We start from the raw sequence: 14622 nt of genomic DNA, 5'->3' as shown, positions 1-14622 counted from the left end.
GGGTAAAATAATTCCCCCGTCCCCTGTCAGCGTTCTAATTGTCGGTATGCCGGTGTCCATCATCTGACCGCCGGCATCCTGTATCACACCCGTTCTGTGATGTGTGCTCTAGCGTTAATAATCTGTGCACTTTGCATATTAACTTCACAGATAATTTTAGAGTTTTAGGGGTGTATTTACTAAGCCTTGGATGGAGATAAAGTCAGCGGAGATAGAGGACCAGCCAATCGACTCCTAACTTCCATGCCACAGGTTGTGTTTGAAAAATGACAGGAGCCGATTGGCTGGTACTTTATCTCCGCTGGAGTTATCTCCATCCAAGGCTTAGTAAATAGACCCCTTTATTCCTAACGTCAGTTTGTGGCCATCTTGCGCATGTCATTCATTAATTTTGCAGTGTGCAATTTATGATTTGCATGAAAGAATGAGAACCCATCCTGAACTCTTAAAAGGGTATCCGGACTCTGGGTCGACACCACTTAGGTCAACAGTGGATAGGTCGAGACTAGAAATAGGTCGACATGGCCATTAGGTCAACATGAACAAGGGCAACATGCAAAAAGGTCAACATGAGGTTTTAAAAAAATATATATTTTTTTGAACTTTTTCATACTTTATCATCCACGTGGACTACGATTGGGAACGGTAACCTTGTTCGAAGCATGGCGAGTGGACACAGTGCACATTGTTTATGTCGACCTAATGGCCATGTCAACCTATTTCTAGTGTTGACATAGCCACTGTCGACGAATAGGTGTCGACCTAGACACTATCGGCCCTGAGTCCCATACCTCTTAAAAAGGGATGGAATTTTTTTTAGCTACTGGCCATAATGAAGCTGTAGTAGCCATAAGAGAATTGTTCATAAGGTCTCATTGGCTTGAATATTACAACTTATATCTATGAATGGAAAAAGATAGCCAGTAAGTGTAGCTCCGCATTTACAGTATTTGGGAGTACATTTTAATGTCTCTATTGTGTTTTGTAATGGTGCCCATACACTTGTGAGATAATCGGTGCTAACCTTCGATTTTGACCGCATCTGTGAGAGAAATCGAAGGATTGTATGCACATTTTAGGTACCTTTCGACGCGATGCGCGGGCACATCAGTCGAATCTCACGTCTCAAGATAGTATGTGCTGCACTTAATATTTATTGAATCGCAGTGCGATCGCATGTGTTTTTAAAAACACATGCTATATATCGCAAGAGGCCGCTCCCACTCGGTGGTGATGTGCCCATCATGTGATTACCATGTGATTAATCGCACGATCGCATGGTAATCACTTTGGCAGTTCAGTTGCGATTTCATCGCACCTGAACTGCCGGTGCGATGCCCCACAATGTCGCGTCGTGGGGCATCGCACGAGTGTATGGGCACCATAAGTGTTTATATACAAGTAGAAAAAACTGGGAAACACTACTTGCTACCATCTGCAACTGGAAAACTCCTGTTCTGTCCCTACAACACATCAATATAAATGTCTTTTCATCTAGACCCATTTTTCTGGCTTTTAGAGAAAATGACATGTAAAATTAAGTGTTTTTATTGGGCATATTTCATTACTGCGCTGTTTCATTTAAAAATTCTGGAGGTGTGAACTGAAAGCTGCAATTTCTTCCTTTGAAAGCTGCGTTAACACCATCTCCTAATTGAATACCCAAAAGTTGAGTACGCAGGTTTTTGCCGCAGCCTAATTTGCAGCTAATTGAATTTGCTCTTTAGTGGAGGCTTTCAGTATCCCAGAAGATCAGGGACAGAGAATGCATTCTAATTACAGTTAAGTAGCAGTGGGTTTTAATTATACAGTATGTAACATAAACTAGTCACTTTTGTATGATAACCATGAGACACTAGATTTTAGCATTTTTCTATATTCGGGTAAATCATCATACATTTCTGTGTGCTAATAAATATATTGCTTTGAGCTCTTATTAAATGAATATCACTTTCTACACAACAAGTGCAAACGGCCCATACAGGGAGATATATATTTACCTGTAATGCTGAAAGTGGAGCTTTTTCAAGCACTTGTGATAGAGCGCATGTGTTTAGAATCCCGTCAGACCCCAGAGGTAAGTAGTGGGGTTGGGTCTACGGCTAGGCTGAGGGGGGTGGGGTGGGTGATTTGGGTCAGGCTGTGGGAGGGTATGATTAGGCTGCGAGGTGGGGGCTCTGTTCGGGATAGGCTGGACAGGAGGAGATTGTCAGGGTTAGTCTGCGGGAGGGTTAAGCTGGGTACACACTTAATGACGTGTTCCCAGCATGACATCGCGGGTGTTCAGATCCGGCTCAGGGGTGGTGGTGGGGGGGTAGTGGCATCGGTAAGTGCATACACATTTGCCGATGCCTGCAACGACTAGCATGGCCAGCGCTAGCTATTTCTTCCATTGGTCATGCATATAGGACCGGCGGACGATGTTGCTGGTGACGCGCAGTAGTCTGTAATGTCAGTGACATAGCGGGTACACACTAGATGATGTGCCTGATATGTCGGCCCGATCCGCCGGACAACATGTAATCTAGTGTGTATCCAGCATTAGGGTTAGTCTGTGGAAGGGCCAGGTTAAGGTTAGACTGCCGGGGTGGGAGAGGTTATTGTTAGGCTTTGGGAGGTATTGTTAGGCATTGGGAAGACGGTTGGGTTAGGCTGCGGGGAAGTGTGTAGTTAGGGTTAGGCTGTGGGAGGGGACAGTTAGGGTTAGGCTGTGAGAGGGGATGGGTTAGGTTTAGGCTGTGGGGTAAGTTATGGTTAGGCTGTGGCAGGGGAAGAGGACGGTTAGGGGAAGGGTTAGGGTTAGGCTGTGGAGAACGTTATGGTTCGGCTGTAGGTCTGCTGTCAGCAAAGGGATGGGGCACATACAGAAGTAGTACTCTCGGCAAAACTTAAGCAGCCTCTACTTCTGACATCAGCTTCCACTTTTCTGCTTCTAGATATGCTGTGCTTTGTGCAAGTATTGAGAGTCATTATAGACACTGAGCTTAACTCTGTATTGGTAAATGGAACCGTAATCTTGGCTGGGTTCATACATAGGCCCTCATTCCGAGTTGTTCGCTCGCAAGCTGCTTTTAGCAGCTTTACACACGCTAAGCCGCCGCCTACTGGGAGTGAATCTTAGCTTCTTAAAATTGCGAACTAAAGATTCGCAATATAGCGAAAAGACATCTCTGTGCAGTTTCTGAGTAGCTCGAGACTTACTCGGCATCTGCGATCAGTTCAGTGCTTGTCGTTCCTGGTTTGACGTCATAAACACACCCAGCGTTCGCCCAGACACTCCTCCGTTTCTCCAGCCACTCCCGCGTTTTTCCCAGAAACGGTAGCGTTTTTTCGCACACACCCATAAAACGGCCAGTTTCCGCCCAGAAACACCCACTTCCTGTCAATCACATTACGATCACCAGAACGAAGAAAAAACCGTGAGTAAAAAACCTAACTGCATAGCAAATTTACTTGGCGCAGTCGCACTGCGGACATTGCGCATGCGCACTAAGCGGAAAATCGCTGCGATGCGAAAAAATTTACCGAGCGAACAACTCGGAATGACCCCCATAGTGTTTTCGCAACCCACTCGGCAGGAAAGAGCCTTTTTCGATTCCCATATAGCGTTTTCGCCGGATGCCGCCCAGTGCCACTACCACATTCAAATGTATGTGTTCTACTTGAAATCCGGTCGTCCTGTCATCCTGCTCAACTGCAGCATGCCAGATAGAAAGACCATGTGCAGGCTCCTTCCTGCCGAGCGCGCTAAAACGCATTATGTGGCCCAAGCCTTATAGGATCGAGTTAGTTAATGTTAGTTATAACAGTAACACTACATAAGTGTTTCCTTGTTCCAGTCCTCAGGAGCTCCAACAGCGCTTGTAAAGATCTCCTCAGTAATAGAAGTGAAAGAATCAGCTCCACCTGTGGATCTTTTAAAAATGCGTCATCCAGTGAAGAGTACACCTGTGTACCAACTAGGAAATCCCCAGGATCCCAAGCATTTCACATTTTCCAGGTCACCAGCAGGTGCACAGGTGTATTTATTACTCGCTAACACATTACAAAAGATTCACAGGTGAGCTAATTATTTCACTTGCAAATCTGTGAGGAGACCTGGAAAACATGAACTGTTTGGGGTCCTGAGGACCGAGTTTGAGAACCTATGGCATAGTGTAATATACAGTACCTGCGTTTTAACTGTATTTTTTTTTTTTTTTTAACAGATGAAATAAATTGGCCTGAAAAGGAGGACGCGCCACCCCCTGATGCTCAGGACCTCATTACTTTACTACTCAGGCAAAATCCTCTGGAAAGACTCGGGACAGGTAATGTGCATGGATAATACTGATGTCTACCTAATACACGTATAATTACCCTTTATAAAGCCCCATTGTATTAGACAGTTCTGTACATTAATGGTATAATTTTACAAAGGAACACTTTACAATCACATGACATTAATGTGAACATGGCGGAGCTGACAATCTGATTGGTGTGGGCAAGCACAGAAGGAGTCCTGTGTCCTAAACGCGGAAGTCCAGTGATCCCAAAGGACGGCTCTTATCAAGAGTACATATCGGGATTATGAACATTGGTATATACTGGATAAGTGATAGGATGTATTGCATTGCAGATGCGATGCATAGTACATCCCACCCTAAAGGTCCATACACATTAGACGATGACGCTCTGTGAGCGACATCGTCAAGTGTTTCCCCTCCCGGCCCGGCCGTACACACTGCGCGTTATGACCGCTCATATCGCTCAGTGACGTCACACCTCCGCCGGCAGTGCATGCAGCTCCTGGACCACAGTCCAGATTCAGCATGCATGCACTGCCGACAGCGACGATCGTTGCCGACCCGCGGGGCCACGCATCGGCCATCGCTGGTGGCATACACACTTGCCGATAAAATGAGCGACGTTGCTCAGGGAGGGGGAAAATGAGCGACGTTGCTCATTTTATCGGCAAGTGTGTATGGGCCTTAAGACATATGTTGCATTAAAGAGGATGCATATTTATTTATTTTTTGTTATATAATTAGTTACTGTATGTTGTTATGCAAAATATTTTAAAGAGTCATTATGTCTGTATGTATTTAACTAGAAGCAAAGGGTTGATTTTCACTACTGCTCTTTCTATCATGGAAACACTGTTTCCACCCTGGGTCATCTGCCCAACATCACAGCAATTACAATATACAATACTCAGCTCCATGCAGAATACTAGTGGAAGCAAAAGCAGAATTTCACTGCACCTAACACAAGAGAGCAGTCTGACAATTGGGCTCAGTAAAGACAAATTGCCTCTTGGTTCTAATTAAATGAAATATATAACTTCCACCTTAGGTCATGAAGCATGTCTACATAACGAGAGAGAACCTCATTATTTTTCTGTTCCCTACCAACTTCCCTTGAGTTTGTCCTGCCCTTTACTGACGTAGTCATGCCTGCATCACCAGCATGCTATCTCATGTTCGGAGGGCAGATCAAGGTCAGGCCAGGTATTGTCTAGCAGGATTCAGGTTTCCCTGTCATTTCCCACATTATAAGTCTTTCAGCTCATACCAGTAGCAGCTCCACGTCTATCTCATAGCTCAGGAAAATTGTGTTTAACAAGCTGTTAACAGCTCAGATTCTTGTCATACTAGATGGAAATGACTGTAGTTATGTTACATCTCCATAATTACATTCGACTTGTCCTTCTTTCCTTTTTTTTTTCTTTTAGTAAAAATAGGAAATCGTATTCAAAGATATAAGTACAGTACAATACAATGATCATCCTATAATCTGTTGGTAAGGGGTTATAAAAATGTCCTGAAATTTAGGAGGAGTTTTCTTTCAAAGTTATTAAATGTGTAAGAATAGTTGTATGTACAGTAGTGCTTACTGCAGGTTGCCAGCTGTGTATTTTATTTTTTCTACATTTTGTCCACAGTGCCACCTGCAGGGTATAAAAAGGTACTACAGCTGTGAAGAACGTTACACCTATAGTGAAATAGCTGCGAACCTTAGAAATAAATAACTGCGCAAAAGAGACACAACCCACCCAGAAACACACAGTGTTTCTCAACCCTGTTACTCAGCTCCCACTAACCACTTCAATCTGTAATTCAAATGTACTAATTAGTGACTGATTAATATGCCTTGTTGTGTTGATTACTGTACCAGTGACTGCGAAGGCACATGAAAAACATACACAGTCATGGATTGATGACCATTGTCATGGAATTATGACCACGTAGTTTTGCTTGTCCCTTACCCAACTATCTTCACATCCAGTGTATTTGATGAGACGCCACCTTCCGTATGTAGAACAGAGTGGTTGTAGGTGAAAGAGCCTGTGAATGACAGGCGCTCTGTATATGCAGATGGTTATTGAGTAGGGGCTACGTATGCATCTTAAAACAGTTAAGGATATTGGGATGTAGCATGGAATCTGCTTTGGTTCGCTGTAAAATAAAGGTTGGCATTTGTTGGAATTTCATGACCCTTTCTTGCTTTCGCAGGGGGAGCTTATGAGGTGAAGCAACATTCTTTCTTTTGCACCTTGGACTGGAACACTTTGCTGAGGCAGAAAGCAGAGTTTATTCCACAGTTGGAATCAGAAGATGACACCAGCTATTTTGACAGTAAGCGGAATGGGAGAGCATCTGCTGTATACTGAGATGTTGTAAGAAGGTTCATAGGGTGTAATACTGTTCTGATCTAGCTAATAACCCATTCAACCAAGAAGATATGAAATAGAATGCTTGCATTGTAAGGATAGGTGTATACTAGTCCCTAGTACCTATAAATCCTGTAGACGTTACACACAGCCACATAAGGGGACTACAGGATATAATCATAGCACAAATGGTTGTGTCTTAAATAATCAACTGCCATAGATCCTTACAGTACATATACAGCATTCAGATACTGAGAATTGCATTCAGAGCTTGTGCCGGGATACTGTGCAGGCCACACAAATGAAAGACATTGTATACATAAAAAATAATTATATATTTATGGACAACTATGAAAGTAGGAAATGTTCATGCACAAGATGGTTTTCATCTATAGACTAAAGGTGACAGCGGGCCAGGCGGTCGGTGGCCGGCCGTACACACTGAGCGATATGACTGGTCATATCGCTCAGTGACGTCACGCAGCTCCAGATTGAGCATGCATCCACCGCCGACACTGATGTGATCTCCTTTGTATGAGTGGTTAGATAATTTTCCTCCATTTTTTGAGATGTCTGGTTGCTTTCCATGCATTGTATGAGAAGGTCAGTTACTTCTATCTATTGCATGAGCGGCCAATTGCTTTCCCTCCATTGTGTGAGTGGCCAATTGCCTTCCCTCCATTTTTTGAGATGTCTGGTTGCTTTCCATGCATTGTATGAGAAGGTCAGTTACTTCTATCTATTGTATGAGCGGCCAATTGCTTTCCCTCCATTGTGTGAGTGGCCAATTGTCTTCCCTCCATTGTGTGAGTGGCCAGTTGCCTTCCCTCCATTGTATGAGATGACCATTTACATAATTATCCATTCTATGACATGGCCAGTGGCCTTCCCACCATTTTATGATATGGCCAGCGGCCTTCTTGCATTTTTGTGGCATTGTCAGCGGCCTTATTGCCATTTTAGGACGTGGCCAGTTGCCTTCCTGCTATGTCATGACTTGGCCAGTTGGCTTCCCACGTTTTCACATTGTATAATGTTTGGTTTTCATCCTTACATTATCTATAGGATCAATTTCTCCTCCCGATCACTGAAATTGTTGACTTTTTTTCTTTAGCTGCGTTTTTTTTCTGATCATTTGAACATTTATTTACTTTTAGCACGTTCTGAAAAATACGACCACATGGAAACAGAAGAGGAGGACGATACAAATGATGAGGATTTCAGTATGGAAATTAGACAGTTTTCCTCATGCTCACACAGGTTTTCTAAAGTAAGTCATCTGTGCATCCTCCAGTCCATCATTTGTATAACATAAAGCACCTGCGTCTTCAAAATATAAGGATATTAGAAGTCCCTAAAGCCACAAGCTGGAACTCTAAAGTGACTTTTATTATCCTTATATTCTCAGTAGGGGTGCATTGCTTGTAATACAGATATAATCAGTTTATCACAAAGAATAGGGGGGAGATGTATGAAGCAGTGGAAAGAGTGGAGAAGCAAGGCAGTGGAGAAGTTGCACATGGTAACCAATCAGCTGCTACTTATAATTTTATAGAATGCACTTGATACATGTTACATCAATGATGATTGGTTGCCATGGGCAATTTCTCCACTTGTTCACTTCTCCACTCTCTTCTCTGCTTCCTACATCTTCCCCTTAGTATCGTAGTAGCGTAGACACGTTGTCTTCTCACTTGGGGGTCTATTCATGAAGCAGTGAAATGAGCGGAGAAGTGAGCCAGTGGAGAAGTTGCCCATGGCAACCAATCAGCATTGAAGTAACATTTATCATTTGCATACTATACAATTGTACGGAGCAGCTGATTGGTTGCCATGGGCAACTTTTCCACAGACTCACTTCTCCACTCTTTCCACTGCTTCACGAATAGACCCCCAAATATGAATTACGCTATAATGCTCGCGTTTGCAAATTTCAGTTTCAATATTTGGACTTGTGTTTATTTCTGACCCACTTTAATGTCCAGTCTTTGGTGTCTATTTTGACATTGGGACTTCTACCGAGAGGCAGATTGGGAACTTAGGGGTAAATTTGCTAAAGCTTCTAAAAAGGAAAAGTGATGATGTTGCCCAATCAGATTCTGTCTATCATTTTCTACGGTGCAAGAGAGAAATGATAGACAGAATCTGATTGGTTGCTATGGGCAACATCACCACTTTTCATTCCTAGAAGCTTTAGTAAATTAGGGGTAAATGTATTATAGCGGTATGGATCGTGCTGCTATAACACTTCCTGCTTTGCCTCATTACCGTATTAACATCTTGTCTGCCAAAGGGGGGGGGGGGAGTGAAAATTGCCCCCTCCGGCGTTGTTCCCCTGAGCACACAGCGCATCAGCTCCGTGCTGATGCGCTGTGTCTCCACTGCACATGTGCAGGATCTCGCTACTCATGCTAGGTCCCCTGCGCAGTCTGGAATCGGCACCCACCATAGCCACGGACAGCTCTGTTCCTGCTGTGGAGATAGGGCCGTAACGGTCAGCAGCTACATTGCCAACGCATATCGGCGCATAATGGCACAGTCATACATGGGGGAGAAGCGGTATAGCGTACATAACGTGCGCTGATATCGCTTCTCCCCCATAACAATGGATTAAACATTTACCCCTCACCCCTTAGAGTGGCCATGGAAAATACTCTGAAAGTGCCCTTATATAGATGTGACCAAATCAACTATTGGTGGAAATTAAAACAAAACAAGTAGACAGACTTAGCAAACTGTTAGCTACTGTATAGCAACAATTGTGGTAATTAAGGACAATGCAAAATGTTAGGGGGAGTGACAGCAACTACAGACAGCATCCTAGTGACTGTTGTATAATACAGAGTACATCCCAGTGACCACCACACAATACAGAGACCATCCCACTGTTCACCGTACAAAATACAGTACATCTTAGTGATTGCCATGCAGTATAGGGAACATCTTCTTGAGCACAGAACCATAAAAGAGCATAAACGTGACATACTGTATAATTCCAAAGGTCTGTGCGGTAACATCTTTCTGCCACCTCAGATGGATAAAATTTCCTGGGTGAGTCTATTCAAAGTACACATGAGAAAATTACTTGTTTGGTACGTCATCTAGACCTGTATAAAAACCCATGTAAATAAACGCGAATGTAGTGTGGAAGTTTTCAGTTATATCTGTGAGTGTTACAAGATGATATTAGTTAAGTATATACTGTAAATAAAGCAAGATTTTTAAATTGAAGTTCATGGTAACCTCATTACCCCCATCTGTTAGGACAGCCACAGTAATCCAACTAATTGTAACTGCTGGTAATTATAACCTAGGCAGTAGTATTAAAACATGGGGACAAAGAAAAGGGGTCAGACAGTTACAAGAATGACATTTATTTTAGAAAAGAATAAATGTACCGAAACCTCTTCCAGAGTACAGTTTAACAGAATCTCCATGTTTTTAGGTGTTTAGCAGCATCGACCAACTGATGCAGAACAAAATGGAGGAAAAGGACGATACTACAGAGAAAACAAAAATCCTGAATCTACCGCCAGTGGAATCGCTGAGTTGGAGCTCAGAATATTCTGAGATGTGAGTAGTCATCACAATCATCTTTCATTTATTAGGTGCCACAAAATCCATTCCACACTGGACAGTCAGGGTAAAAATTCTAGGTCCAGATAGAAAAAAGAAGTCGGACAGACACAGGACTGGCAAAGGTAGGGTGCAGGCAGGGATTCCAAAAACCAGGAACAAGTTGCAAGGCAAGAGTGGCGGACACGAACAAGCAGAATAATGTCTAGAATGCTGCAGCAGGGCAGGTGACTTCTAGCCGCACAGAAGCTATAACTGGCAATGCACTAAAGCCATTAACTGTTCAGGGAGCCAGTCAGAACCCCACAACCGAGACAGACCCCTAGCAATAAATGGGGTGTGGTATGCGTTACCGGCGGCCGGGATATTAACAGGCCCCTGCAAATAAGTTACACTGCAGCTAAGTAGCTGCACAAATAAAGTGCCTGCAGATAGTCGTGGTTGCCTAGTAATTTGTCATGGCCATTGCGGCCGTCGTGACGCAGTAACCTGGTTGCATGCCTGCCGTACCTATGAGCCCCTGTGCGGGCTCCTAACCATCAAATGGCTGAATAATATACAAGAAATATCTGCGTGGTAATCTGTCCACCATGGTCTCTCTCACTCATCTGCAGCCAGTAACATGCAGGTGCTTCTCTAACTACGCAGGCAGAGTGACCGCCGTGCAGGGAGGGGCTGTGTGGATTCATACCGACGTGCAGGGCCAGTGATGTCACAGTAAATAATAAAATGACAAATACATGTGCAGATGTTTGATCTATATGAGCGATCAGTTGTACACGGTCATAAAAGGGAGATGATGCTGTGTTTATTAACAGAGCTGCAGTCAGTTTAACACTGAATAATTTAATCTGACAATCCAGTTTTCAGTGTTACTAGGGTATTCAGTTTGGCCCGAATCTGGTGGGTGATAAGTATCGCCGCTGGGGGCTATTTAATTGGCCCTGATAAGCCGGCACGTGCCTCCGGCTGGCGAAGCAAAATGCTATTTCACCCGAAAACACACAGGTTTCACTGAACCTGTGTGTTTACGGGTGTAAAAGGACTTGTTAACGGCCGAGCTAATTAAATAGCCCGACCGCAGCACCCGCAGAAACATCGGGGTTTTTTACTCCAGATGTCTCTTTGGGCCAAATTGAATATCCCCTTTAGTGTTCCTTGCAGTTTATTAAGAAAAGGCACAGCATAAGCGTTGTCCATTTTGGGGGGACAAAGCCCAAACATTCAGTGTTCCTGTGCACCTCCTATATATAATAACTATTCAGCATGTTATACAGATTTTGGAGAATTATGAGTCCCTTCCCACCAATGCAATTCCAATTTTTATTTCCTGCTAGGTACATGATTATAATACAATTAAAGATAAACTTGAAGAGCTATCAATGTGATGGTACACAGTGGTGATTGCACCCATGTGTATAGTAGTGTGCGTGTAGGTGCATTTAGTGACTGCCTTTATTTCAATCCATTACTGAAAACCTCCAGACTCGGTTGGGTTTGGCGCCTGAATGAAGGTCACTGTGGTGCTGGTGCGATACTGTGGAACCAATGGAGAAAGCTATTAGGTGTATATGACTATTTATAAAGCAATACCACACATCCAATTATTCCAATCATTGTTCTAGAACACAGGTTCTCAAACTCGGTCCTCAGGACCCCACACAGTGCATGTTTTGCAGGTCTCCTCACAGAATCGCAAGTGAAATAATTAGCTCCACCTGTGGACCTTTTAAAATGTGTCAGTGAGTAATTAATACACCTGTGCACCTGCTGGGTTACCTGCAAAACATGCACTGTGTGGGTTCCTGAGGACCGAGTTTGAGAACCACTGTTCTAGAAGAAGCAGTAAAGTGAAGGTTACATGTGGCAGGATACAGCTCAAGCTCTTTACTAAAGTGACGGTTAGATTCATGCTACGTTGAGTTCCCATGATATTTCCCAATGTGTTTCAGCATGCAGCATTGGTTGATATCCATAAACCAAGTCCTTTATTATTCTGATCTCTCAAGCACCACAATACAAACAGTGCAATTTAAAAATATTCAAAGGCTGTTGGTTATTTATTCAGTTTTAATAACATTATGAAATCATTGCTGTTTAACATGAAATTGCTGCCATATTGTTACAGTGTGTACATTTTATTATACACTAATATACGTTTAGGACTGCTTTTTAAATCCACCTCTAATCTGCTTTCCGATTGGTCACAGAACAACACACAGTCAGTCCTGGCAACTTTCATACCAGGTGATCATTGGCTGCATGTATTATCTGCTGCCTTCTAATTGGCTGTAGATACTGTCATATCATCACTGGTGACCGCCTCCGCAGTGCTTTGTCTGTACTGTCTGGCTATGCAGGAGACTTAAGATGGATACACACTAAGCGAAATATCAGCCAATCAGGCGAATGCCCAATATATTGCGAGCCCATCGGGATATGTCAGAAAACGATGTTGTTCATGGACATATTGCATTGGTCCTGCAGCACTACCGATGGCCAGGGGCGCCAGCAGCTCTCCAGGACCCCGTTACAGGGGTGGTGGGCGTGGCCAAAGGGGAAGGTGTGGCTACTTAAAAAATGTGTAAAAAAATGTTATGGGCACCCGCGTCAGCCGTTGTCCGCTCTGGTGGGCAGGGATAGCGGAGGAGGAAATGGTGGCAGCAGCGTGGGGGATGTAGGTGGGTGGGCGCTTTCACCCCCCAATCATGCAGTAGAGAGAGGACTGACTGCCTCTGCAGCTCCCTCTCTTCCCAGCCCAACACACAGCAGCACGTGCTGGGACGGGGTGAGAGGCGGCTGCAGCAGCAGTCAGTCCTCTATCTCATGGTCTGAAGTGCCTATGTACTGTCAGCAATAAGAGTGGGCCTCCGGGCCTCTCCAAGTTGCATGGTCCCGGATATAGAGTACCTGCCCCCCCGCACGCGATACCACCGGTGGCCAGTATATCTACAGATATATCGTCGTATCTGGCTATGTGTACAGTTTGCTGCAGGGACTGCCGATGAGTGACATCTCAACTGGTGGGGCACATTTAAATGCCGCCGAGTTGTGACATCTGGCACGACAGATTGGACAGACGATTAGTAAGTGTGTATGCACAATGATTAATTTACTTTTTTATGTGACACTCAGGGATGTTTTTTTTAAATGCAATGTTACAAGTGTTTGTCTCACACAACAGGCAGCAACTATCTATATCCACCTCTTCTGACACTGAAAGTCTCAAGCAACGGCACAATGCCAGTCTGCTGCCGAAATTTGCCATCTCTTCTGACCTGGAACGTGACGAGCCCTGTGCTGAGGAGCCACAAGAAGAAGGAGATAAGTCTGTTCTTGTTTCGGAGGACTCTCCACAGGACGATCCCGATCTCACCACACCTGTCAGTGTTAGCAGCTCTACAGTTTCAGGTTTGTACCAGTTTATAGCCAATCATTGAGTAACAGGTCCATGTTGATTACACTTGAGGGGAGGTGTATCAAGCCTTGGAGAGAGATAAAGTGGAGAAGCGGTCCAAAGCAAGCAAACTGCTTCTGACTGACATTTCATTGACCGTGCTAGATAAATGACAGTTAAGTTGGTTGCTTTCTCTTTCCAAGGCTTGAGACATTAGTCATTCCTCTTGCGGGAATAAGTAATCTATGACGGTGGATATGAGAGATATGGTTGGCTGCCTCGAATGACAATAATAGTGAATATTGGTGAAGTATTACAGTAGATTGTCTAAATGGAATGGATACTGTAAGTATAGAAATATTCAAATTAGTGAAGATGTTCTAGAGTGAACAGTCTGCTACCCTTAGTTGTTCCCCAGTGATATAGGGGGACATTTACTAAGCAGTGATAAGAGCGGAGAAGTGAGCCAGTGGAGAAATTTCCCCATCAGCAGCTCTGTATAATTTTATAGTATGCAAACTATAAATGTTACTTCAGTGCTGATTGGTTGCCATGGGCACTTCTCCACTGGCTCACTTCTCTGGTCTTATCACTGCTTAGTAAATGTCCCCCATAGTCTAGTATTAGATTGGATATGTATTGAATTTCACAGGCAAGTATAGCTCATCACATTGGTACAAGTGTCTATTTGCTTATAAAAAGTGATAAAAACTGCAATATGTATGTATGTCTACTTTTTCTAAGCAATATTCTTCTTTCACTCTTCATTAAGAACACTAAGTGTTTCATGTACACAACATGTTTATTGTTGAGTTGATAACGTTTATTACCCATCTAGCCCTGCCAAAGAAGGTGATTTATTCAGGATTTTTGCTTGCACTGTTCGTCATTTATTACTCAGGATTATCAGTTGTAGACTTAGTGTGTCAAAGGGTCAATTATAAAAGCAAAACATTATTGAGCTGTTTCTTCTGAAGGCACCGCTCTGATAAGTAGC

The 14622-nt window shown here is 43.6% G+C and overlaps 1 protein-coding gene across 9 annotated transcripts in view; it reads left to right on the top strand.

Moving 5' to 3' along the window:
* Positions 1 to 14622, top strand: part of MAST4 (microtubule associated serine/threonine kinase family member 4) — an 875018-nt gene that overhangs the window by 841616 nt on the left and 18780 nt on the right. For all 9 annotated transcript variants that reach the window (XM_063963429.1, XM_063963416.1, XM_063963420.1 and 6 more), the window contains 5 exons: positions 4209 to 4310; positions 6495 to 6617; positions 7810 to 7922; positions 10098 to 10225; positions 13413 to 13639. In XM_063963429.1, coding sequence (XP_063819499.1) covers positions 4209 to 4310; positions 6495 to 6617; positions 7810 to 7922; positions 10098 to 10225; positions 13413 to 13639 — 693 coding nt within the window. The remainder of the gene's footprint in view (positions 1 to 4208; positions 4311 to 6494; positions 6618 to 7809; positions 7923 to 10097; positions 10226 to 13412; positions 13640 to 14622) is intronic.

This window comes from Pseudophryne corroboree, chromosome 1 (assembly GCF_028390025.1).
Source record: "Pseudophryne corroboree isolate aPseCor3 chromosome 1, aPseCor3.hap2, whole genome shotgun sequence".
NCBI classification, from domain to species: Eukaryota; Metazoa; Chordata; class Amphibia; order Anura; family Myobatrachidae; genus Pseudophryne; species Pseudophryne corroboree.
This window is presented reverse-complemented; position numbering and strand designations above follow the sequence as displayed.